Below are 25447 nucleotides of genomic sequence, written 5' to 3'. Positions count from 1 at the left end.
CTTCCTTTTCTTAGACTATGAAGAAGTGAGCATTAGTAGTTTGTTCTGAACTGTGTCTAGAATCATCTGGAATCTCCCCACCTGCAATATAGCTCATAATTTGATTGAGCATGCTAGAACCTAGATTTTCTTAGAGCTTATCTCCCATCTCTGGACCCTTATGTACATCAGGTATAAGGTTTCTTCTATTGATGTGGTTTGGGGGGAGGGGTTAGGGACCCCCCAAGGACTGAAGTACTGAACAGGGTAGTCTGGAATGAATTCACGGACTCAAGCATTCTTTAAGTCAAGGTGGCAAAGATTTATTGTTAGGCTTTTCAGCAGGCAAAAGTTCTTAAGGAACCTACAATCTTAGAGGGGTACAGTTAAACTTTATATAGGATTAACTATAGTAAAAGTGCCAAATATGCTACCTGGGTGATGTGGGATGGGATTAGAGAGTGGTTAAGGAGTGGTCAGCTCTTAAAGGAACATGCACTTTTTGTATTTACTATGCAGGCATTTTACCCGGAGTTTACCAGGAAAAGCCCAAGGCGGGGAGGGGGCCACAGGAAGTTGTGGGTTTTAGGCTTGCTGTATCACTAAGTCAACTAGTGGTCAGGGTTGACTGAGGAATGCCCAGTCTGCCACCTATCAATATCTTGTTTGACAAGATAGACGTAGGGAGTATACATATGTCTAAAACCTGTGTACAAAATGAGGAGTCCAAGATGTATATAATGAGGTAAGGAGTTGGTATAGATAATCCAGTGGAATTCTTATAGGTGCAACTTGTTACATTACTAGAGTGAGAGATAAGTATTTGGCTGGGGCCCACTCATGAGTAATTGCTAGGTATAGTGTCCTTGGGCTGGGGAGAAGCTGCCATGGATAGTGTTTTGAGACTGTAGAGAAATGTGATTTTGGAGTTGCAGTCCAAGCACAGGCACCCAAGTACTCCATCACTACCATGGCCTTGTCTGGCCTGGTCAACATGATGTCATAAATGTAGCGGTGGGCATCATTGTCCTTGGTAAATGGGATCTCTTCCTACCTACCATATTATAGTAGTATGAGAAAAAGTTCAGGTAGTCCTAGAAGGTATACTGAACTTCTTCCTAGGTACAAGACAACTGTTTCTGACTAGTCTCAGACACAGAAGAAGAAAAAAAAAAGTTAGCAAGTTCAACAATCCCAAACTACCGTTGTGGGGTCTTGGTTACCTGATTCAGCACTTAACGAAAATCAGGAACAACCCCAGCAATTGATGTAAAAACTTTTTTTTTCTTCTTGCTCCTTTTAGTCCATTGTAATCTATCAGATGTCATTTGCCTTCTTTACTGGCCCCTCAGAATAAGGGAGAGGTGGTATATCAAAGTACTCTGGCCTCTTTCATCTCCATCACAAGACAAGAAATAGTTTCCACACTCTTACTAGGACCCAGAATTATTTGGCGTTAATAACACAGGATGGATCAAGTAAATCCAAAAGTCTCTCTACTTGACCCTACCCTTAATAACTGGCATAGAAGCTGTTATAAGCACCCATATAGATATCGATTCCCCAAAACTAATGCTACTGGTTCCCCTTGGTGGTTCAAACTCCAACCTTCCCAGTGGGAACAAGGGTGCCCCTATGGACCTGGTTGCTAGTGCCCAATAGATCCAAGTCAAGGTGGAAATGGACTTTAAAGGGCACTCTAGGCTTGGGTAGAGCTGAAGTAAAGTGCTGGACACTTTTACAAGCATCCCTGTAGACTGATGATCAGTTATTTCCTTGTCAACCCTATGTTTCAGGAAACATATTTAAAGTGTGCTATGGAAGATGTTGCCACCTTCAGCCATACTCAGAATTCCTATTTGCACCAGCAGTCACATTTCTCTAGGTAGCTACCATGTCTCTTTCTCAGATTTTACCAGTTAGTCTGTCTATATCTATATAATGGTGCACCATGGAAGGCGCGTAGCTAAAGCTTGTCACCATTATGGTAGAGTGCCACCCATAAGGCAGGACCTTTCCCTCCTCTAAGCAGGCTGAATATAGGGCATAAAGGGCCTGGAGTTGTCTGTGTGTGGTTGGAGAATGGAACATCCCAAATCCATTTCTTTTAGGAATTTTATCCCTTCCCTGCTTACCTATGACCTTTCTGTCCCTATTATAACAGCATTCACCCTTTCACTTTAACTCTTAGTTATCCATCTGCCTTCAGGGCACAGTTCTAGCTTCTAGTTTTTCTAGCTGGTGAATGAACATAGAGTTTACTTTAACTATTAGAAATTACCAGGGAATCTCACCTTGAGCACTGTCTTTATACTCCATGTATACTTCCTTTAACATCTACTCGGCTAATCTCTTCTCGTTAATGGAGTGTTAATCTGTGTTGCATTGATTGAGTTTGCCTTTAGTAGCTAGAGTACAGCCTCCTGAATGGATTCAAATTTTTATTTTTCCACTTACTATCTGTGTGACTTTGAGTAGTCACTTAACCTTTCTTGGCTTCAGGTTCCTCCTTTGTAACATGAGAGGGATGGACTAGACCCCTGAAATTCATTCCAGCTCTAAATTTATTAAATAAATAATGTTATAGTGGGGATTCCTTTTCAGTATGGGTTGGATGATTGCTAAGGTCCCTTCCAACTCAAATTCTGTGATTCCTATGAATTTTGTTTTTCTATTTGTATTGGTGTTGACAGGGTCTAGTACAATAGGGTCAAACTCAAATAGAAACATGACCCTATGAACTGTGTATTAGCCTACAAAACCACAAATTAACATTATCTATGTTGTATTATATTTTTATATATTTTGTTAAACATTTATATATTTGTTAAACATTTTCTAATTGCAGCTTAATCTGATTCAGGATACACTTGGCCTATCTTACTATGGGTGGTGAGTTTGACATCCCTCTTCTAGTAGAGCAAAGTTGCCAGTAAGGGCTGCTCCTTGATCCACAGTGTAGGCTAATAGAGTTGGAAGGGACCTTTCAAGCCATGTAGTCTACCTCCTTCATTTCACAGATGAGGTCATTTAAAACCCAGAAAAAAATGGAGTAATTTACTCAAGGGCACACAGGCAAATAAGTAGCAGAGCACAAATTCAAACCCAAGTCTTCTGATGCCAAATCTAGCCTTTTTTTCCCATCATATCACGTTGTCTCTCAGTGGAAAGGTTCCTTATGTTGGAGGCTTCAGTTCTGTAAAATGAATTGAGGCTATACTTTTATCAGTTTTTTAAGTTGAGGACTTTCAAAATGAGTTTTTCTTTTAAATGAAGGATATTCTCCATCAACAGTCATGACTAAGGAAAAATGAAATGCATTTAACTTCCCAGTGGGATATGATGGAATGTAGTCAGTTCTTTTTGGATTTGTTCCATTTATCTCTCTGTCTTCATCTTTCAGAGTGAATCATCTTTTAACTTAATATCTGAGAAATGTGACATCTTGTCAATTCTTTGTGACCATCCAGAAAATAGGATTTACCAGAGGAAAATCCAGGTAAGGCCAAGAGTGTTTAAAACAAATAAGGAGAGGAATGTTTATGTGCATTTCTGTTTTGGTCAGGATATGTGATTTTATCATATGAAGAACTCCCAGTGTGAAGACTCCCTCTGTAGATGTAAACTGACACCTCACTTAGAGTCTTAGTTGTTGCTTGGGTTGCTGAGAGGTGAGTTGATTTGCCTGTAGTCTCACAGTTAGCATATAGTGGAGGGAGAATTTGCACCAGATCTTCCTGGTACTAAGGCCATCCTTCAAGACACTTCTCTCTCTCTCTCTCTTTCTCTCCCCTCTCCCTAGCCCTCCTCTCTCTCTCTCTCTCTCTCTCTCTCTCTCTCTCTCTCTCTCTCTCTCTCTCTCTCTCTCTCTCTCTCTCTTTCTTTACATCTGTCTCCCCCCACACCTCTCACTCTCTTTCATGCACATACACTCTTTCTCACACTTTCTCTCTTCCTCTCTCACACGCACTCACACACACTCTCTCCCCCCTTCCATACACACATATAGTTTCTTTCTCTCCCTCTCTCAGACACACATACTCTCTGTCAGACACACATAGTCACTCTCTAACACACACTTTATCTCTCTCTCCTTTACACTTCTCTGCCTCTTTTTTCTCACACACTCTTTCTCTTATACCTCTCTCTCTCTCTCTCTCACACACACACACACACACATACACACACACACACATACACACACACACAGCCACACTCTTCCTCTTGATCTCTTTCTGTATATGTACTGTGTACATGTGTACACATTTAGCTTCATATGCATATTTACAAATGTCTGTATACATATATGTATATATATACATATATACATACATACACACATACATATACATGTATATATATATATACATAATTCAAATATGTATGATACAGAATATATATGTGTGTATGTTTTTGATAGGATCTATGATAGATCATCTGCAGTCTATGACCTAGAGAATCTCCTGGCACTGAAGAGACAAGGTGACTTGCTCTCAGACACAGGATTTACTCTCCCTCTCACTCTTACACTCACGCTTTTCTCAAGCCCACAAGGACCATAGTGCTTGTGGTTTACGGTAGTATGAGAGGAAAACAAAGTCCCCAGGTTAATTTGCAGACAATATCTAGAGGTAAGAATAAGTTTCTCACAAAAGACTGGATCAGTTTTCTTTCTAGGCCTGCCCATTAAAAAACTATGTTTATGGCATTTCTGCCAAATGCAAGCTGATGGTTTTTCAGTGTCATATTTCTTTAGCTTAGTTTTAAACAGACTGAGTTTGGAGTTCTTGTGAGGTACAATCCAGTTAGGGAGACAAGTCTAGAACTCAGAAGACGGGTTGAAATAGAGTCAGAGTTTTTGGAGTCATCCGAGAAGAAGTAACAGTCAAAGCCATAGTCATGATGAGATTGCCAAAAGAGAAAGGAGAAAGAGAAGAGGAAAGGAGTAAAGATAGAATCTTGGGGAACACTGACCTTAAGGGAAGGGGACAAGTAACCACTGAAGGATGCAGAGGCAGAGTAGTCAGAGAGGAAGGATGGCATGGTATTCAGGGGCCACTTGAAACTCTAAGAACTGTTGCTATCAACCAGAGGTAGATTCTAAGGAAACATTCTCTGGTTTGATCCTCATGAGGAAGACATGAGGGAACAGAGAGTACAAGAATTTTTCCCATTTCGTAGGTAAAGAAACTGAGGCTCAGAGAAGTTAAATGACTTATTCAAGACCACACAGCTAGTAAGTGGCAGGGGCTAGGACTCAAGCCAGGCTTCCAAGTACCACCGTAGGACTGGTAAGTGCCTACCTCATTTAAGACTAGTCTTTGCTGTCAGGCCAGTGACTCGTCTGTTGTAGGAAGAATAAGGTTTTCCTTGGGATATTTTCTGGTTGATATTTCTTCTTCTTCTGGTTGATAGCAGCAGTTCTTAGAGTTTCAAGTGACCCCTGCACATTGTGCCATCCTGACTACTCTGCCTTTGCCTTCTTCAGTGGTTACTTGTCCTTTTCCCTTAAGGTCAGTGTTCCCCAAGATTCTACTCTTACTCTTTTCCTCTTATCTTTCTCTCTAATTTCTTCCTGGGCAGTTTCATCCATTACTATGGCTTTGACTGTTACATCTTCTTGGATGATTCCAAAAACGCTGACTATTTCTGACCCTTCTGCTGAGTTCTGACCTACCTCCCCAACTGGACGGACCTCATAAGAACTTCCAACTCAGCCTGTGTAGAACTAAGCTTCTTTATCATTCCCTTTTAACTTCCTTCGTCTGACTTCTTTGTTTCTTTCAGTTCGCACCACCACATAACCTTGTCCCCCCTCATTTCAATGAAGCTTTGGTGTGCTTTCTTTGATTCTTCCTTCTTTCCCTTATTATCTGATGATGAAGATGAAGATGATGATGATGACCATGATAGCTAGCATGTATTAGAGCTTTTTAAGGTTTACAAATATTATCTCATTTGATCCTCACAACAACCCTGGTACATAGATCCTATTGTTATTCTCATTTTACATATGAGGAAACTGAGGCAGTAGATAAGAAATTTGCCAGTGTTTGAGGCTGAATTTTGAACTCTGTTTTCAGTGCTGTTTCCATGGCGCCACCTAGCAGTCATATCTAATCGATTACCTGAGGTGAGAGATCATGATGTACCCAAGAGATAAGAGTGGTACTTGGCCTGACTGAGAATTTTCAGATGAGAGAATTAACAGGAAGACAGTGATTTAATATAATTTGGTCTGGTGGAAGGAGTATGAGACCTGGTTTCTGGAGAGAACTAGGTGCTTTACTATATGAACCTTAGTCAATTGCTGCTTCATCTTTAAAACCCCAGCCATACTTACCTCATAGGGTTGTTGCAAGAATCAAATGAGATAATGTATCTAAAATAATCTGCCAACATCAAAATGCTATAAGTATCAGCTATTATTATTATTATCATTATGACTGTTACTTTCTTATCTAAAGCTATGTCTTTCTTTCCCCAGGAACTCAGCAAAAGATTTTCTGCTCTTCGAAAAACAAAAGGGGATGGGAATTGCTTTTACCGAGCCTTGGGTTATGCCTACCTAGAATCACTTATTGGAAATAGCAGAGAGATTCTCAGGTAAATTACTGTGTGGATTCTTCCTTGTTTATACATTGTATCTTCTGTGTAGAGTATAAACTCTTTGAGGGCAGGGATTGTTTTTTGTTTTGTCTGTGTCTCCTAATACAATCCTTTGCACATATTAGGTACTTAGTGTGCAAAGTTGTTACATTAGTGTTACATTGGATTAGATTGTATTGAGTTGGAATGGAATGGTAAATGCAACACTTGATCAAACCAAAAGACTCTAAACTTAGCTATTTCGCTGGCTTCAACGGTTTTCTCTTTGTTTGGTTCAGCGCATGTTTAGAAGTAGTAGTTAGTGTTAGGGGTGTGCTGGAGCCCCTCAATACTTGTGATAACTGATTGTTAAATTTCCTTTGTGCACATTTACACCTCAGAAATCAAAAGTTACAATTACAAAAAAAAGTTACAAAAAGTTACAAAAGTTGATTATTTTGTTGAGATGGTGATATGTCTAGACTTCAAGGACAGCTAGGTAGGTGGCATAGTGGATACAGTGCCGGGCCTGAAGTCAGAAAGACTTCTGACTTCAGATCTTGCCTTAGACACTTACTAGCTCTGTGATCCTGGTCTAGGCACTTAATCTTGTTTGCCTCTGTTTTCTCATATGTAAAATGAGCTGGAGAAGGAAATGGCAAACCCCTCCAGTATCTTTGCCAAGAAAACCCCCAAATGGGATCACAAAGAGTCAGACACAACTGAAATGACTGAACAGCAACAATCAGACTTTAAAAAGTGATGGAGAAAATGTTAATGATAAAGAGTAAACTTAAAAGTGTATCCAATATACTCCCCTCCCCACCCCACCCCCCACCCTGCCCAGAAAGCTGACTATTAAACATTTACTAGCACATACCCCTAGTTAGAATCTTTGCAGGGTCTTCTAACACCAAGGGATATTCGATGGAACAAGGGCCTAAGAACCTGGGTTCTTATCAAGTTACCACCTTGCTAGACTTTGGCATCCTCATCTGTAAGATGATGTCTAATGAACCTTCCCTCTCTAATGCTCTTTATTCTTTTTCATATTGTGTTCTGTCTACCTGCTAGTTCTTCCATTCTGTGTTCTAGGTTTCCTTTTGGTTCTTATCCCCTGTGATTTCATGTGTCTGTGGAGTCACCTTTCCTGGTGGCCATGAAAATAGGTCCCTGCCATGGTGTAGGTATTGGAGACACTGCCTGGAGACAGGGAGGCTGAATAAATACCTTCCCACATGCCCCAGCTGATTCACAGGCCAGGTCCACACTCGAAAAATAGATTGTTTTAGGACAGTTAACTAGAGAATTCACGTCAAAACAAAATAGAAAAAAACCCTCTGTGACAGGAAGTATTCAAACAGAAGGAGGTTAACCATTTATTGAGTAATTATAGCTATTCCGTCTCTATTTATTGATATAATGGATAGGGTGCCAGGCCTGGAGTCAGGAAGACCCACATTCAGATCCAGCCTCAAGCACTCACTAGCTGAGAGATCTTAGGCAAGTCATTTAACCTCTTTCAGCCTCATTTGTAAAAAATAATAAGAATAGTACCTACCTTCTAGCTTTGTTTTGAGGATAAAGTGAATACTATTTGTAAAATTAAATTCTATTATTTTTACAAGTATTAAAATTTTAAATTATTAAAATAAAATTTAAATTCATTAAAAATAAAATTAATATGATGCTTTCCAAACCTAAAAGTGCTGTATAAATGCTAGTTATTATTGTTAATATTATTGCTTTATTTATGTTACCTGGATCTGATCAGACCTGGCCTTAAACCTAATGGGAGTAAATGCCCACCTTACAATGTGATCTGAAGACTACTTGGACATTCCCTTGCCCTAAAACAACTCATGGAGATCACAGATGTAGAGCCAGAAGGGACCCAAGAAATCATCTAGTCTGGCCCCCTCACTTTACAGGTGAAGGAGCTGAAGTCTAGTTGGTTAATGACTTGAGCCAGGTCACACAGAGTTCAAACGTCAGAGGTGGGATTTGAACCCAGATCTTTTGATTCCAGAGCGAGCAGTCTTTCTACTCACTATACCACACTCTTCCTCACCTACCTGTAGGGCTATTGTAAATACCTAAAATATCACCAGTAGGGCTCTGTTCAAATGAAGATCTACCTCTTCTCCCTAAGTGATATTCATAGAAACATAGGTGGAACATTCAAGGTCATCAAGTCCAGCCCTCTCATTTTTTACAGTTGAGGAAACAGACCAGGAAGGTTAAGCCACTTGTCGAAGGTCACACCAGTGATATAACGGCGTCACCTTTGCTTGAACCAAAGTCCTCAGATTCTGCCTCCAAACTTGTCTTCTACTTGTATGTGTGAGTTTCTCAGCCCCTCTCCAACCCGAGTAATTTTGCTAGGAGGGAAGGCTAGAAAGCCTAAGAGGCTTCAGACATCTTTGGGAGGGAGTTCAGTGCCAGGATAGGAATGAGGATGTGGGAGGGAGAACTTTTCCTGTTTCATCATTTTGTTAGCCTGGATCTTATTCTCCTCCATACTCAGACTCATGGTAGCACAGTGTTAGAAGGGAACTCAGAGGTGATCCAGCCTTCTAGCTCATGCCCCCTCCAGAATATGAATCTTTTCTACAACGTCCTTGTCAAGTGATCATTTAGCTTCCATCATTAGTTCTTAAGGTAACCCATTCTATTTTCAGGCAATGTATAGCACTAAGAAGTCCTTCCATTTAATGAATTGAAATCTGCCTCTTTGTAATTTCTTCTTTTTAAAAGAAATTTCTCCATATAATTTTCACCCATTAGTCTTAACCATGCTGAATAAGGCCAATCCTTCTCTTACTTGACTGCCCTTCAGAAAACTGAAATACACAAGTACAAACTGCCCTATTCTCTACCAGTCTTTCCTTCTCCATACTAAATATTCCCAATTATTTCAGTGGAGAAGGTAGTTTTGAGACCCATTCCTACCCTGTTCACCCTGTTCTGAACACACTACAGTGTTTTAATACCTTCCTCTGAATACATTGCAGTGCTTCAATGTCCTTTCTAAAACATGGCGTTGAGAACTGAACCTAATGTTCCAGATGGAGTTTGGCCAGGTCAGAGTGATGATACTGTCACTTCCCCAGTTCTAGACACTGTTCCTCTCTTAATGAAACCTAAAATCCCATTTGATTTTTTTGGATTGCTATTTATAAAAGACCTATGACTAAATCATAGGGAGAGGACGCCACAGGTCACTAGAGTTAGTACCATATTATTACATCTGGTAAAGACATTAGAGGACATCTCATCCACAGATATTTGCTCAAGCTTACAATCCACTAAAACTTTTAGCTCTTTTTTCCCATCCTGCAGTCATGTGATTGATTTTTTGATCCTGAGTACAGTACTTTACATTTGTCTCTATTTAATTTTATCTTACTAGCTTCAACCCATAAATCTCAACTCTTTGAGATATTTTTGGATCCTATATTTATGGGCTTGCTGGAAAAGACTCTAGTTTGGGGGGAAAAATTAAAGATTAAAAGAAAAGAGGATGACAGAGGACGAGATGAATAGGTAGCGTAATGTAAACAATGAACATCAACTTGGACAGACTTCAGCAGATAATGGAAGATAGAAGGAGCATGCATGGAGTCACAGAAGAGTCAGACACAACTGAACAACAACATATTTGTGGTCCATTGTATTAGTTTCAACTCCTGAATTTGTGTTTTCTGCAGATTTGGTATACACCACCTTAAGCCAAGTCACTAACAAAAATGTTAACCAGGACAGGACAAATTTCTCCAAGAGAGGAGAAAAAGAGCTCATAGAGTGAGGCCTAGAGCTCTGCAGTGTTTCTTTCCTGGAACATACCACTAGGTGGCACGATCCTCCCCCATATTTGGCACCCATGGAACTAGGTGTTTACCTCGTCTATTCTGTGTGTTAAAGAACACAAAACATCCAAAACAAGCTGTTCAGCGTGATTACAAACCAGACCAGAAGAGTCTTCTTTGCATATTATTCTGTCTAAACCCAAGGAGAGTACAATGAAGTCTCAGTTTTCCCAGAGGGAAAACTTTCCTTTTGAAAGAAAAGAGCTTCCTAACCAGAAGTAACTTTCTGTTAGAGACCCCAGGAGGTTTTGGGGATGTTTTTAGAGGTGGGGTGCCATATGCTCCATAGGCTTGCTGCAGCATCCCTTTTATTACTTTGAGGAGGAAGAAGGCCTATGACATTGAGGCAGAGGACGAAGAAAGATTGGAAAAACGTGACTCTGACAACTAAGTAGTTATGGGACCATGGGCTTCTCTCTGCATTTCATCAGAAAAATGGGAATAATGTTTTGTACTGCCTATCTCATAAATATGTAAGGAAAATAAGGGTCATTTACATAATTAACACTTTCTTAACTCTAGATAATCAACAAAACAATAAATCTAGCCTTGATTTATATCTCTGCTGGTTTCTGAGGAGTAATTTGTCCACATTATAGCTGATTAGAACTAGCTTCAGCACTTCCAGAGATAACAGAGCCCAAGATGCTAGAAAAATTGCATGTTAGAGGGCGCACCGGTTACTTTGTCCACTGACTTCTAATCTTTAAGTTCAATCCCTTTCAGGTTTAAGGAACGTGTGCTACAGACCCCAAAAGACCTTTTAGCTGCTGGCTTTGAAGAACACAAATTCAGAAACTTCTTTAATGCTGTAAGTAGCCTGTGAACCGACAGCTCAAATATCCAGAACTCAGTAGCTCTAAGAAGGAATGAAGGTAGTAATTGTGGGATCATGTCAAGTCAATTAGATTTTTAGAGCCTTGGTTTCCTGCAGAATGGAGATAAGGGTTAGCAGGGGAACATAGATCTCTACCAAGGGCATCAGCCTTTGTTCCACGGAAGCTGCATGCAGACAGCTAATATCCTTGCACTTCGGGGCTGTTGTTTCCAAACTGGTTCTTATACTGCAGCTACAGAACCCATTGTGTTGTCAGGTAGAATAAAGGAGCCAGGTGACACCACTTCCTGTCCAGCAAATGAGATCGGGGGAGTCTGTGTGACTTTCCGTGTGTGTGTGGGTGTGTGGGTGGGTGTGAGTGGTGTGTCTGTGCATGTGTCTGTGTGTCTCTGTGTGTGCACGTGCATCTGTGTGTGTCCGTGTGTGTGCACGTGCATCTGTGTGTGTCTCTGTGTGTGTATGTCTGTGTGTGTGTATGTGGGTGGGTGGTGTCTCTGTGCATGTGTCTGTGTGTGTGTGCACATGCATCTGTGTGTCTCTGTGTGTATGTGTGTATGTCTGTGTGTGCGTATGTGTGTCTCTGTGTACATGTGTGTATGTGTGTGTGCATGTGCACATGTGTACGTGTGTCTGTGTATGTATGTGTGCGTGTGTGTGTGTGTCTGTGTGTGTATGCATGCCCATGTGTGTCTCTATGTGTGTGCATGCCTGTGTGTCTGTGTGTGTCTTTGTGTGTGTAACCATGTGTGTGTGTCTGTGTGTATGTGTGTATGTGCGAGTGTGTATGTGTGTCTATGTGTGTGCATGTGTCTTTGCGTGTCTGTGTGTGTGCATGTGTGTGTGCTGACCAGAGTTGACAGGGCATAGACCTGCCTATAAGAGTGTGGCAATGGAGATAATCCAAAAACATGGATAGTCCATGTTGTTGTTGTTCGCGGTTGAAGACGTGCAGGGGCAGCTGGGTGATGCAGTGGATAGAGCACTGGGCCTGGAGTCAGGATTTCAAATCCAGCCTCAGACACATACTAACTATGTGACCCTGGGCAAGTCACTTAACCTCCTCTTTGCCTCAGTTTCTTTATCTGTTAAATGAGCTAGAGAAGGAAATGGCAGACCACTCCAGTATCCTTGCCAAATCCCAATGGTGTCATGGAGAGTCAGTTATGATTGAGAACTGATTCAGGAAGAACAAAAAACCAGGCAAATTGGCATGGCGGATAAAGAGCTGACCTCCAAGTCTAGAAGACCTGAGTTCAGATCCCACCTCTAACACATGCTGCCTGTGACACACAGCCATTCCCTGGGACATTTCAGTGTCCCAGATAGCTAATACCATACATCGCAGAGAAGGTGGTGGTCTGTACTGAGAGAAAAAGTTTGTCAGTGGGAGAACCCTACTCCAAGGAAATCATAGATCCAGTCTTAAGAAAAAAAGTTTGACTTTGGAATGCACTTAATATTTCATCCTTTTCCTCCGTGTTTAACAAACCCAATTACCCAGTGTTGTTATTAGGTCATGTGTGTGCCTAAGTACTATGTTGACAGTGAGAGAGGCAATGAGAGAACTGGGAAAACCTAGTAGGCCCTGGAAAGTATTTATGGCCAGAATCACCATATGTTAACATTCTAAAGTAGGGGAATGATAAGGCACTGAGCTCTGACGCAGGCAAGTTTGAGATTCTCCTATACGAAGGCAAGTTTAATTTTGCATATGGGCATGGGAAGAAGTGAATAATCCAAAGGGGGAAAAAATTCTACAGTTGGAATATAGTTTAGGACCTCAAAGTGTATTAGCCATCAGGATCTGAGTTCAAATCCTAGCACTGCAACTTATTATGTAAACTACTTCCCTTTCCAGTTCTATCAGTTATGAGATAAGGTAGTTGGAGTAAATTATCAAATCTACCATCCTATGACCTGGGCCTGAAACTCAGGCTGACACACACAGACAGCCCCTCATTTCACCCCATCTTCCCTCTTGTGACCTGTACCTTGTTTGATGCCACATTACCACAGCCTCTAGACTAGGTAGACCATGGAGAGAGGAGATCCCAGGTCCTAAGTGTTGGAACCACAGAAATTTGGAGCTGGGAGAGACATTAAAACAATGATGTCAAATTCAAATAGACTATACCAGTCAAACTACCAAAAAAATTATTTTATAGAGCTAGAAAAACAACAAAATTCATTTGCAAGAACCAAAGATCCAGAATATCAAGGGAATTAATGAAAAGAAATGCAAGGGAAGGTAGCCTAGCTGTACCAGAACTTAAATTGTATAATAAAGCAGCAATCATCAAAACTACTTGGTACTGGCTAAGAAATAGAGTGGTGGATCAGTGGAACAGGTTAGGTATGCAAGACACAATAGTCAATGACTATAGTAATCTACTATTTGATAAATCTAAAGACTCCAGCTTCTGGGATAAGAACTCACTATTTAACAAAAACTGCTGGGAAAACTGGAAAATAGTATGGCAGAAACTAGGCATAGACCAACATCTTACTCCCAGAGGAGTACATGGATATAAAGGCTGATACTATAAGAAAACTAGGAGAGCAAGGAACAGTTTACCTGTCAGATCTATGGAGAAGGGAAAAATTTATGACCAAACAAGAGAGAGAGAACATTATGAAATGCAAAATGGATGATTTTGATTACATTAAATTGAAAAGGTTTTGTACAAACAAAACCAATACAGCCAAGATTAGAAGGGATGCAGAAAGCTGGGAAACAATGTTTACTACCAGCGTCTGTGATAAAGACCTCATTTCTAAAATATAGAGGAAGCTGAGTTGAATTTATAAGAACAAAAGTCATTCCCCAAATGATAAATGGTCAAAGGATACGAACAGGCAGTTTTCAGATGAAGAAATTAAAGCTGTCTATAGTCATATGAAAAAATGCTCTAAATCCCTATTGATTAGAGAAATGCAAATCAAAAGAACTCTTGAGATACGACGTCACAGCTATTAGATAGGTTAATGTGACAGAACAAGAAAATGATAAATGTTGGAGAAGATGTGGGAAAATTGGAACACTAATGCATTGTTGGTGGAGTTGAGAACTGATTCTGGAATAAATTGATTTGTTCTGGAGAGCAACCATTCTGGAGAGCAATTTAGAACTAGCATTTGGTAGCAATGCCACCTCTAAGTCTGTATCTCAAAAAGATCATAAAAACAGGAAAAGGACTCACATGTACAAAAATATTTATACCAGCTTTTTTGTGGTGGCAAAGAATTGGAAATTGAGAGGATGTCCATCCGTTGGGGAATGGCTGAACAAGTTGTAGTATATGAATGTAATGGAATACTATTGTGGCATAAGAAACAATGAGCAGGTGGACTTCAGAAAATACTATGAACTGATGCTGAGTGAAATGAGCAGAACCACATTGTGCCATGAATGACTTTGATACTTAGCAAGAAGCTAAGACAATTCCAAGAGATTCATGATGGCAAATTCTGTCCACATCCAAAGAAAGAACTGCAGAGTCTGAATGCAGATGAAAGCAGACTATTTATGCTCTTTTTCTTTTGTTTTGTTTCTTCTTATTGAGGTTCTTCCCATTCATTCTGATTCTTCTTTACAACATGACTAATGTGAAAATATGCTTAATATGAATGTATATGTAGAGCCTATATCAGATTGTATTTCATCTTGGGGAGGAGGGAGGGGAAGATGGGGAGGAGAAAATTTAAAACTCAATATCTTATGGAAGTGAATGTTGAAAACTAAAAATAAATCAATTTATTCTTAAAAAATTCAAATAGAAAAGGGGACCACTAAACTACATAAGATCCTTGTGAACACATATTGACTTAGAAAACTACATATTAATAATATCTGTTATACCATATTTTAATTTATTTTGTTAAATATTTCTCAATTACATTTTAATCTGGTTTGGGCCAACATCAGGTATATTATGGCTGTAGGCTGGTGTTGGACACCTCTGCCTTAAGATATCAGATAGCAGAGCTATAAAGAATACTTAGAGACATCATCTCATTTTATGTTTCCCAACTAGTAATCAGGTTTTTTTTTACAAATCTGGAAAGCATTCACTATGAAAGTTATTCTTATTGCCCATTGTTTCAAAAACTAGCTTTTCCTGCTCCTTTCTCCCATACCCATTCCCGAGCCCCTGGGGCCAAGCCCCCCAAATCTTTCAGAATCATCCCAGTTGTGGGGGATAAAATAGTGCTCAGTGAAGAACGTGGACATTTATGCTTCTCAGAATTGTTTGGTATCTGAAACACTAATTCAATCACATAGCTAGTCGGCCATACCTCAAACAGGCTAATTCTCTGCTTTCCTGCCTTAATTTTTCTGTTTCTGTGTCTGAAATATTCTCCCTCTCCCTTTCTGCCTGTTGACTGCATGCCTATACTTTAAATCTTAACTTATATGTTGCCAGTTTCATGAAGACTTCTCTGATTTTCTTCCCCTGAGCCCCTATCAGTAGCATTCTTTCTCCATTCAGATCCCAAATAATACCTCTGTTTGGAGCTAATGCCCTGTTTTCATGTCATAGGAGTGTGTGTGTGTGTGTGTGTGTGTGTGTGTGTGTGTGTGTGTGTGTGTGTGTGTGAATAATCAAAGGACTTAAGCTGTTGGGGAACTTAGAAATCACATTTTACAAATGAGTAAACTGAGGTCCACAAAGGAAAATGAAACCTCCATGAAGGCAGGAATCTCCTCATAATCTCAATTGTATTCCTAAAGCAGTCTGTCACAGAATGCTGCATGCAGTACACAATAAATGTTTGTTGGAGTTTTGACATTTCTAAGCCTAAGGAAGTGGGCTTAGAAACACACAATAACCTAGTTTTCTAAACTGTAATATGAGCAGGGGGGGGGAGGGGGGAAATGAGTCATTTTCTAGTAGAAAGAATACTAGACTGAAAATTAGGAGCACTCGGTTGCCTTTGGCCATACCACACACTAGCTCTTTGATCTGGGGAGAGCTGCTGGGTGATGCAACAGATTGAATGCTGGGCCTGAAGTCAGAAAGGCTCATCTTCCTGATGTCAAATATGGCATCAGACACTTAATAGCTATGTGACCCTAGGCAAGTCATGTAACCCTGTTCACCTCAGTTTCCCCATCTGCAAAATGAGCTGGAGAAGGAAATGGCAAATTACTCCAGTATCTTTGCCAAGAAAACCCCAAAATGGAGTCATGAAGAGTCAGCCACAACTGAAAGTGAGTAAACAATATAAGGCTTTGAGGTTGACTAGGTTTTATTTTGTTTTATTTTTTCACACAGGGCCTCATTTAATCCTTACCACAACCTTGTGAACATAGGGTCCTATCACCCTCATTTTACAGAAGAGGAAACACTCCAGAGAGTTTGAGTGACTTGCTCATTGTCACACACTAAGTGTCAGAAGTAGGACTTCAACTCAGGTCTTTTGACTTCAAGTCTAACAACACTCTTTTCATTATTCCAAACTGCCTCAACCTCTCAGAGCCTCAGTTTCATCATATGTAATATGTGATAGTTGCTGCCGTTCCTAGGGTCCCTTCCAATTCCAATATATTTTTATATTCAAAGAATCCTTCCCATTTCAACATCATGGGAAGCCAATGAGTTCATAATTAGTGAACAAGCATGTGACTAGGTTCAGATTTCTCCAGAACCCAGGACTGACTTACAGTTTGGGGGTGGGAGTTGTTCTGGAATATGTGACTTTGGACTGACCTGAAATAATAAAGTATTTCTAACTCGTCAGTTATTTTGTTTTGGGGAAGTAGCATCTTAGAGGTTATTGTGATTAATATAATTAGTATATAACTTTTTATATTATATAACTATATATTATATGTAATATGTAATAACATAATTATGTAATATCAGCTTAGAGGCTATTATGATTAATATAATATATAACATGTTATGTTATATAACTATATATTATGTGTAATATATAACATATAATACAGTAATTGAATGTGTAATAATATATAATTAATATCAGCTTGAAGGTTATTATAATTCATCAACTCAAGGGCCTGAAAAAGAAAAGCCTAAGTTCAGGAATAATGAGTTCTTGTGTGTTCTGTTTGTTCTTCGCTGTCCTGGCCTTAGTTTTACACCTTGGTTGAAATGGTGGAGAAAGATGGCTCCGTTTCCAACTTGCTGAAAGTTTTCAATGACCAGAGCTTTTCGGATCGAATTGTCCAATTCCTTAGGCTTCTCACCTCTGCGTTCATCAAGAACCGGGCAGATTTCTTCAGGCATTTCATTGATGAGGAGATGGATGTCAAAGACTTCTGTGCTCAAGTAGGTTTACCCTTCTAGTAAGTAGTACCCTTCTAGTCAAGGGAGTCTTAGCTGCAGCTGTGTTCACTACTTGTATCCAAAGGCAGACAGGGGAGAATATTGAACTCTGCCCCTGTGCAGGGAAGAAAGAAGCCTCCTGAGAGTCAGGGAACCTGAATTTGAGTCCCGAATCTGACACTGCCTCCCTTTGTAACCTTGAGCAACCTGCTTTGTCCCTGGGCCTCCGATGATATAGAGGCACCTACCAGTTCTGATATTTTGTGTTTTCAGATAAGGAAACTGAGGCCCAGAGAGAAGAGGGCAGGAACTATCTTATGTATACTGTTTATCTCTCACAGCAGAGTTTGGCATGCACTCAAGAAAGAATACATGTTTATTATAGTTTTAACAGTTAAAAGCCTATTTTAAAGACAGCTCATTGGTGCAGTATATGGAGTGCTGGACCTGGAGTCAAGAAGATTCATCTTCATGAGTTCAAATCTGGCTCAGACACTTAGTAGCTGTGTGACCCTGGGCAAGTTACTTAACCCTGTTTGTCTCAGTTTCCTCATCTGGAAAGTGAGCTGGAGAAGGCAATGTCAGACTACTCCGGTATCTTTGCCATGAAAACCTTAAATGGCGTCATGAAGAGTTGGACATGACTGAAACAACTGAACAATGTTTATATAACTCTTACTATGTGCCAGGCACTGTGCCAAGTACTTTACTCCTCACCTTAACCCTGAGAGGTAGGTGCTATTGTTATCTGCATAATACAGATGAGGAAACTGAGGTAAACAGAAGTTAAGTGACTTGCCCAGGGTCACAAAGCTAGTATCAGAGGCCACTTTTGAACTCAGGTCTTTCTGATTCCAGGTTCAAGGGCACTATCCACTATTTTTATTGTTTTCTGGGCTCTTCTGTAAAGCTCATGGGTGGTTATTTCTCCTTATCTTAATGGGTTTTGGCAATCCATTCTTATATCTCACATGGTCCTAATTCTCTCCTATGACTGGGTGGCCATATATCATCGTCTGCAGTGTGGGCTGGTCAGTCTGTGGAATAAAGAGAGCAATGCTGATTAGTTTATTGGGCAGTCCAACCCTTGAAGCCCATTCCTAATCCCCCTAATCTCGTGTTCTGCCTTTCTGAACACTGTTCTCTTGTTGGTCCTCGCAGGAAGTGGAACCCATGGCTACAGAGTGCGACCATGTTCAGATCACGGCTCTGTCTCAGGCATTGAACATCCCTCTTCAAGTTGAGTATGTGGATGAAATGGACACCGCATTGAACCACCATGTATTTTCCGAGGCTGCCTGCCCTTCAGTTTATCTACTTTATAAAACATCACACTACAACATACTCTATGCAGCTGATAAAGTGGGTTAATTTTAGGCCCTGCAGTGTAGAGTGTCAAACGACAGGACTACATTCTAATAGAGCATTCTGGGTTTTTTTTTTTTAATGATTTAGATGTTTCATTAGCTAGAAGGAAATGTACAGCCTTTGGGGGCACATCACTTACAAGGTGGTCCCCAGTTCTGTGTTGGGTGATACCAATTAACCAGCAGAAAGGCTGCTTTTTACCTCATCTAGATCATCTGTCATTGACTGATTTCTGATAACTTAATAGTGTTTGTTTTGGCTATGGACCAAATGTTTTCCACCTCCAACTAGGTAAATGGTGTGAGAAAAGAGCACTTGACCAGCAATCAGGAGACCTGGGTTGGAATCCTGGCTCTGCCACTCACTTGATGCCCAGTCTTTAACAAGTCATTGGCTCCCTGGAGCTCAGTATCTGCATCTGTAAAATGGGGCAAGGTAGCTGAGTAAGCAGATGTTGAAGATCTCATTTTTCCACTTCTTAATATTATGTGGACTACAGCTGTTCACCAAAGGTAATCCTTCACAAGAAGAGACAGGGGAATATTGTTTCTACATACAGTATTTTGACTGTGAGAGCCCCCATTGGAGCCACATCAGTATAGGATCATTAGATTTAATGTCGAAAGGGCCACCTACCTGAAATCATATACTCTGGGATCTGGGAGTTCTTATCTTGGGGCCTATGGATACGTTTCAGAGGGGTTGCAAATTTGAATGAGAAAAAAAAATTACATGTTTATTTTCACTAACCTCACTGAAATTTAGCATTTCCTTCAATCCATCCTTCATTGCTCTTATTCTGAGAATAGGTCTGTGTGCTCCACCAGCCTGTCAAAACTGTCCATTATACAAAAAAGGTTTAGAATTTTACAGATGGAAAAACTGAGGCCCAGAAAAGTCAAATGACTTGCCCAGGGCAAAAAGGGCAGAGCTGGAATGTAAACTCAGCCAGATCTCCTAATGCCAAAGCTAGAGCTCTTCCCACTAACTCATTAGTGGTCTGATATTACCTTTTATTTAAGATGAATTTATAACTTTATTTAAGTCAGGAGGAGCCACTGAGCATGCATACACCATAGTATGTACAAACAAGAAATTGAGCTTGTGGTGGAGTCTACCAAGGTAGGCTTCCTTACCTCTTCAACAGTGAGCCTGTTTTGATTTGAAAGTCAGCTTGGGAGTATAATGAAGAGCTATGCTCTCACTGGGGCCAAAGATACTCAGACTTCTAGGGGCACCCCACTACTACAGTTGATGATACTGAAAATTTGGTTTGTTTCTAAATCCTGCTCATTAACATGGGATTGTAGATCCTATGGGACCCTTAGAGGCCGTCCCATCCATTGCTCTCATTTTACATATCAGGAAACTAAAAAGATGTTAAGTGATGTTTGCCCAAGGTCATGTAGCTGGTGTCTGAGTCAGGATTTGAGCCCAGGTCTGACTCTCAGTTCAAGGCCTACATACTTCACTATGGTACTTGTAAAATACCATCGTTCCCAGATGGTCTTCTTTCTAAGTACTAATCAGGACCAATTTATCATTTCTGGCATAGGAAACTGAAGCAAACCAATGAAAAATGGTGAGGAGGCAGCTAGGTGGTATAGTTGGAGACAGTGCTGGGCCTGAAATCAAGAAGACCTGAGTTCAAATCCAGCCTCAGACACTTAACTAGCTGTACAACCTCGGACAAGTCATTTAACCTCTGCCTGCCTCAGTTTCCTCAACTGTTAAATGGGAATCATAATAGCACCTACCTCCCAGGATTGTAGAAATGAGAGAATATCTGTAAAGTGCTTAGCACAGTTCCTGGCATAGAGTAGGTGCTATATAAAATGCTAGTTTTAAAAAAAAAAAAGCATTGTTGGACAGACCAAATTTCAACACTAAAGCTCCCTGAGAAGAAAGTCTAGTGATTACATGGGTCTCATATTTCTTATAAGTTGTAGGTAGCCCTTAGGAAAACATTGATTTGGATTCACAACCTCCAAGGCCAGTAGGAAGAATACTAAATGTGGAGTCAGAGGCACTCAAACTCTGCCCTTTCCTTTATATCCTTAGGCAAATCACTTCACTTCTGGGCCCATTTCTTCATTTGTGAAATGAAAGGGTTACACGCTAAAATCTCAGAGTTGTTTTTGTTTCTTTTTACAGGGTTTTTTTGTTTTGTTTTTAACTCTACATCCTATGAAATAATAAGTAATTATCAAGTTTTCTTCCTGTCCCACTTTTTATACAACCAAGAAGAAAACTAGGCTGGGAGAGGGAGTGGGAGGGGCCATAAATCAGGGGAGATTGAATCACTAAGTGAACGCACCAGTTCTTCTGATAGGTAGGGTAAGAGTTCTGCATCCTTCTGAAAGGAAAGAGGGAGACTTCAGAAAACATCAAAGGACAATTCTACACCAGTTCTCACATTTACAGGCCTTCCTCTCTCAGGTTCCAATTCAAAAGGGATTTTCGGGATCTGTTGGTGCTACTGTTGATGTCATTGCTTAAAAAACAAAGTTTACTGTTTACAAGTGTAGTGCCAAGGTTTGAACACTTGTTTGAAAACAATGTTCTGCTGTCATTAAAGACATTAGGCTTCTTAAATAAATGAAAACGTGTTTGAATTTCACATGGGGAGCTCAGGTTTAACCAACATTTGCAAAATCATGGCACAGGAACATAAATGATTGTTCTTCACAATGGACAGGACTCTGATCCATGAATTATATATTAACTGCTGTACCCTGTTTTCTGGACACCAATGCTTTGATCTGTATGTTAAATTGTTGTGGTAGTGAGAAAAAATCCTGCGATGGATACACAGTGCCTAGCACATAGTAGGGTGCTTAATAAATGTTTATTGACTATCAACCATTATTGATGAGATTTTCCAATATTATTTTTCACTGCCCATTCCACAACTAGCATTGTATTTAACCACCTCAGGGAGTGGGAGAAAACATCTTTTGATGGATGCACAGTGCCTAGCACATAGTAGGGTGTTTAATTTTTAATGACTATCAACTATGATTAATGGGATCTTCCAACATTATTTTTCTCTGCCCATTCCACAGACTAGCATTGTATTCAACCACCTCAGCCAAATGGAGCCAAATGATCTGGTTCATCTAAATAAATACTTAATTTGCTGACATATTTAAAAACTCTGAACATTATTCTATGGTCTACCACTTAGTCCTCCTCATCAGATCTCAAAGCAATATAATTTTCATTTTTTTTTTTAAGGTTAGCATATGTGAGTTCTCTGTTAGAAGTTACGCTGTAAATTTAGGTCCATAACCTGCATGTCACATGTACAGGAACAGTTGTACAGACAGACACAAGAAAGAGAAAAGGAAAGGTTTTTTTTGATGTATTTTCTCCCAGGAAGGATCATATCTAAATGGTACTTACCCACAGTATTTTGGGGAGTAACTTCACCTATGTAATCCTTTTTCCACTCCTCCAAAATGTAGGAGAGAAACCAACTGCTTGTAATCACCTATTTTACTCTTGCTTCTTAAGAACTATTCTAATCCAAAGGGCAATTTCTAAGTCAGACAGCAAGAAGTGGAGGGGGGGAGGGGCAGGAAATCAATAGCCTTAAATACACATTTAGGGAGCTAGGTGGCTCAGTGCATAGGCTTGGAGTCAGGAAGACCTGAGTTCAAATTCAGCCTCAGACACTAGTTATATGACTCTGAACAAGTCACTTAACCCATGCCTCAGTGTCCTCATCTGTAAAATGGAGGATAATAACGGTACCCACTTCCCAAGGAAACTAGGTGGATAGAGCACACAGCCTGAAATCAGGAAGAATCACCTTCGTGAGTTCAAATCCAGCTTCAGATACTTAAGATACTTACTAGCTGTGTGACCTTGGACAAGCCATGTAACCTTGTTTGCCTTAGTTCCTCATCTATAAAATGAGCTAGAGAAGGAAACAGCAAAATCACTCCAGGATCTTTGCCAAGAAAACCTCAAATGAGGTCATGAAGAGTCAGACACAACTGACCAAACACCACTACCTCCCAGGGTTGTTGTGAGCATGAAATATAAGCACTGTATGTATTTATTATTTATAAGCTGTGTGACCTTGAGTAAGTCACCTCTCTGTACCTCGCTTTTCCCCATTTGTAAAATGGGGATATTTTAGCCATTTACCTCATAATTGTAAAGAAGGCACTTTGTAAACCTAAAGAAATATGAGATATTAGGAGAAAATGAGAATTATGAATCAGAATGTTACTTTAAAATATTCAGCATGGTTTGGAAATGTATACAGTCAGCACTTTTTGCCATGGGCAAGCTACCTGAATCAAGGAATATGGCAGCAAGTCTTGCCTTCAACATGACCCTCCTCCAGCTTAAGTAACTTCCTCTGACAATGTCACATTTCCACAGGGCAGGTTTTGGTTATAGGAACTGTGGGATGTTTTCCCCAGAAGTGAGGAGATATGGAAGAGAGAACCACATTCAAGTACTGGAAGAAATCGCCTCCCTGGCCCAAGAAAGCAGAAGTAGGCCCAAGATAAGATTGTTCCTAGGAAGTGGAATTCAGCTCAACATAAGCAACACCTAACAATGGAAGAGCTGAAGAAATCAACTTCTACTGCCCTGTCTTCTGCCCAATTGAACCAATTTAATGATGGAAAGCTGCTCCCCTTAGGATGGTGCTTTGTACCTGTGAGGTGATGCTAACCCACCTTAACCCATGGGTGCAAAAACTGGTTAAATTGGGGAGCAGGAGGGTAAAATCAAACTTCCCAGCTTCTCTGGCTTGGGTCTTCAGTGTGATTTCACTGACTTGTATGAAGTGTTAGGAATTCTTGGGATATTAAATAAGCCCATAATCAAACATGAGAACAAAATCCACATACCAAAATGGAACAGATTATAATAATAGCAGCTCACGTTTCTCTCCCATTTTATAGCTTAAAACCACTTTCCTCACAACTGCCTTGTGAGGTGGGCATTTCACAGATGACTTGTCCAATGTCATGAAATGAGTGTCCAAGAGTCAGAAACAGAACCCGCTGCAATACTCGGAGGACGAGTGCTCAGAGTAAATCTTGTTCAACCCCTCCTCACCTCCGCTGTACTGACTGATAAGGAAACGAAGGCTAAATAAGGTAAGTGACATAATACTAATGACAGTAACAATAACAGCTGGCATTTACACATGTTAACCTTTGCAAAGGACTCTTGTTTTCTTGTTTGAGCTTCACAACACACCCTGTGAATGAAGTAAGTATTTTTTGTTCAGTCACTTCAGTTGTGTCCAACTCTTTGTGACCCCGTTTGGGGTTTTCTGGGCAAAGATACTGGAGTGGTTTGTCATTTCCTTCTCCAGTTCATCTTACAGATGAGGAAACTGAGCCAGATAGGATTAAGTGACTTGCCCAGGGTCACACAGCAAGTATCTGATTTGAACTTAGGTCTTCCTGACCCCTGGCCTGGTGGTCTATCCATGGTGCTACCTAGAAGGAAGTGCGATTATCCTCATTTTACAGATGAAGAAACTGAGGCTGAGAAAGGTTAAGTGATTTGGCCGGTGGCCAATCACATCCATCTAGTGTTCTATGCATCATTGCACCTAGCTGACTTTCTAGTAAGGGGTAAAGCTGGAATTAAAGTCTAGGTCTTCCTACTCCAAAGCCAATGTGCTGCATTACCAAGCTGATGCCACTTGAGATCCCCCCAGTCCATTGCTTGCCTTCTGCCACTGAGTAGACTGACAAATGCTCCACATTCTATTTATGTAATGCTTCAGAATTTTACATCCAGATAAAAGTGCTTTCACTTTGATGACCCCTGCCTGACAATACCCTTGCAGGTTCTCCAGGTGGTCTGTCAAAAGCTTTTTTTTTTTTTTTTTTGCGTAGTCACATTCGTTGCCATAACAACCTTTGTTCACCAAGTTGGCTATTTCTCCCCATTGCATACCAGTCTTTCACGCCTGCCACTTTCTCTAGTGAGTCAGGACTTCTAGGAGGAATGTCGTTGACAGGCTAGCTGTTGTGTAAGGCTTGAGTTACCTGTTTGTTGCAGGTCCTGCAGCCTCATTGGTTCACATGCTGCATGATCAATAAATAGTCTTGGCAAGGTTGGGAGCAATTCCAAAGCTCAGGGCTGAAAGGGTATGGCCTGCTCAAACTGGATCAAACCATATCATTATGGGTAAACATCTCCCCAGTGGCTGAGTTGTCCCAGAGCTTCATTTGCTACACACCATGAGGCACCCCTTGTAGGGGGTAAGTTAGCTGACTTTTGAATGCCTGTCCCCTTTTTAACTCTGAATAAAGCTCCTGGGCTGCTTGTCGTTTGTCTGCTAGAGAAAGCATGTTAGATGCTCACCACTTATGAAACAGGTTCCCACTAGGAAATGATCTGGGTAATTAACACAAAGTCTCAACCAATGGGCTAGTTTAGTCTCCTAGGGTAACAGGATCACAGCTGGGAGCTTTTGGTGTGAGTCCTGGCTATGTCACTTACTAGCTAGGTGACCTTCTGGAAGTCACTTT

At 40.4% G+C, this 25447-nt stretch overlaps 1 protein-coding gene across 1 annotated transcript in view; it reads left to right on the top strand.

The window, feature by feature from the left end:
* OTUB2 (OTU deubiquitinase, ubiquitin aldehyde binding 2) overlaps positions 1 to 21800 on the top strand; it is a 38259-nt gene extending 16459 nt beyond the window's left edge. The window contains exons 2-6 of the mRNA XM_072622470.1: positions 3383 to 3478; positions 6467 to 6585; positions 11163 to 11247; positions 17373 to 17567; positions 18726 to 21800. Coding sequence (XP_072478571.1) covers positions 3383 to 3478; positions 6467 to 6585; positions 11163 to 11247; positions 17373 to 17567; positions 18726 to 18935 — 705 coding nt within the window. The 3' untranslated portion in view covers positions 18936 to 21800. The remainder of the gene's footprint in view (positions 1 to 3382; positions 3479 to 6466; positions 6586 to 11162; positions 11248 to 17372; positions 17568 to 18725) is intronic.
* Positions 21801 to 25447: the final 3647 nt, after the last annotated feature.

Source organism: Notamacropus eugenii, chromosome 7 (genome assembly GCF_028372415.1).
Source record: "Notamacropus eugenii isolate mMacEug1 chromosome 7, mMacEug1.pri_v2, whole genome shotgun sequence".
NCBI classification, from domain to species: Eukaryota; Metazoa; Chordata; class Mammalia; order Diprotodontia; family Macropodidae; genus Notamacropus; species Notamacropus eugenii.
This window is presented reverse-complemented; position numbering and strand designations above follow the sequence as displayed.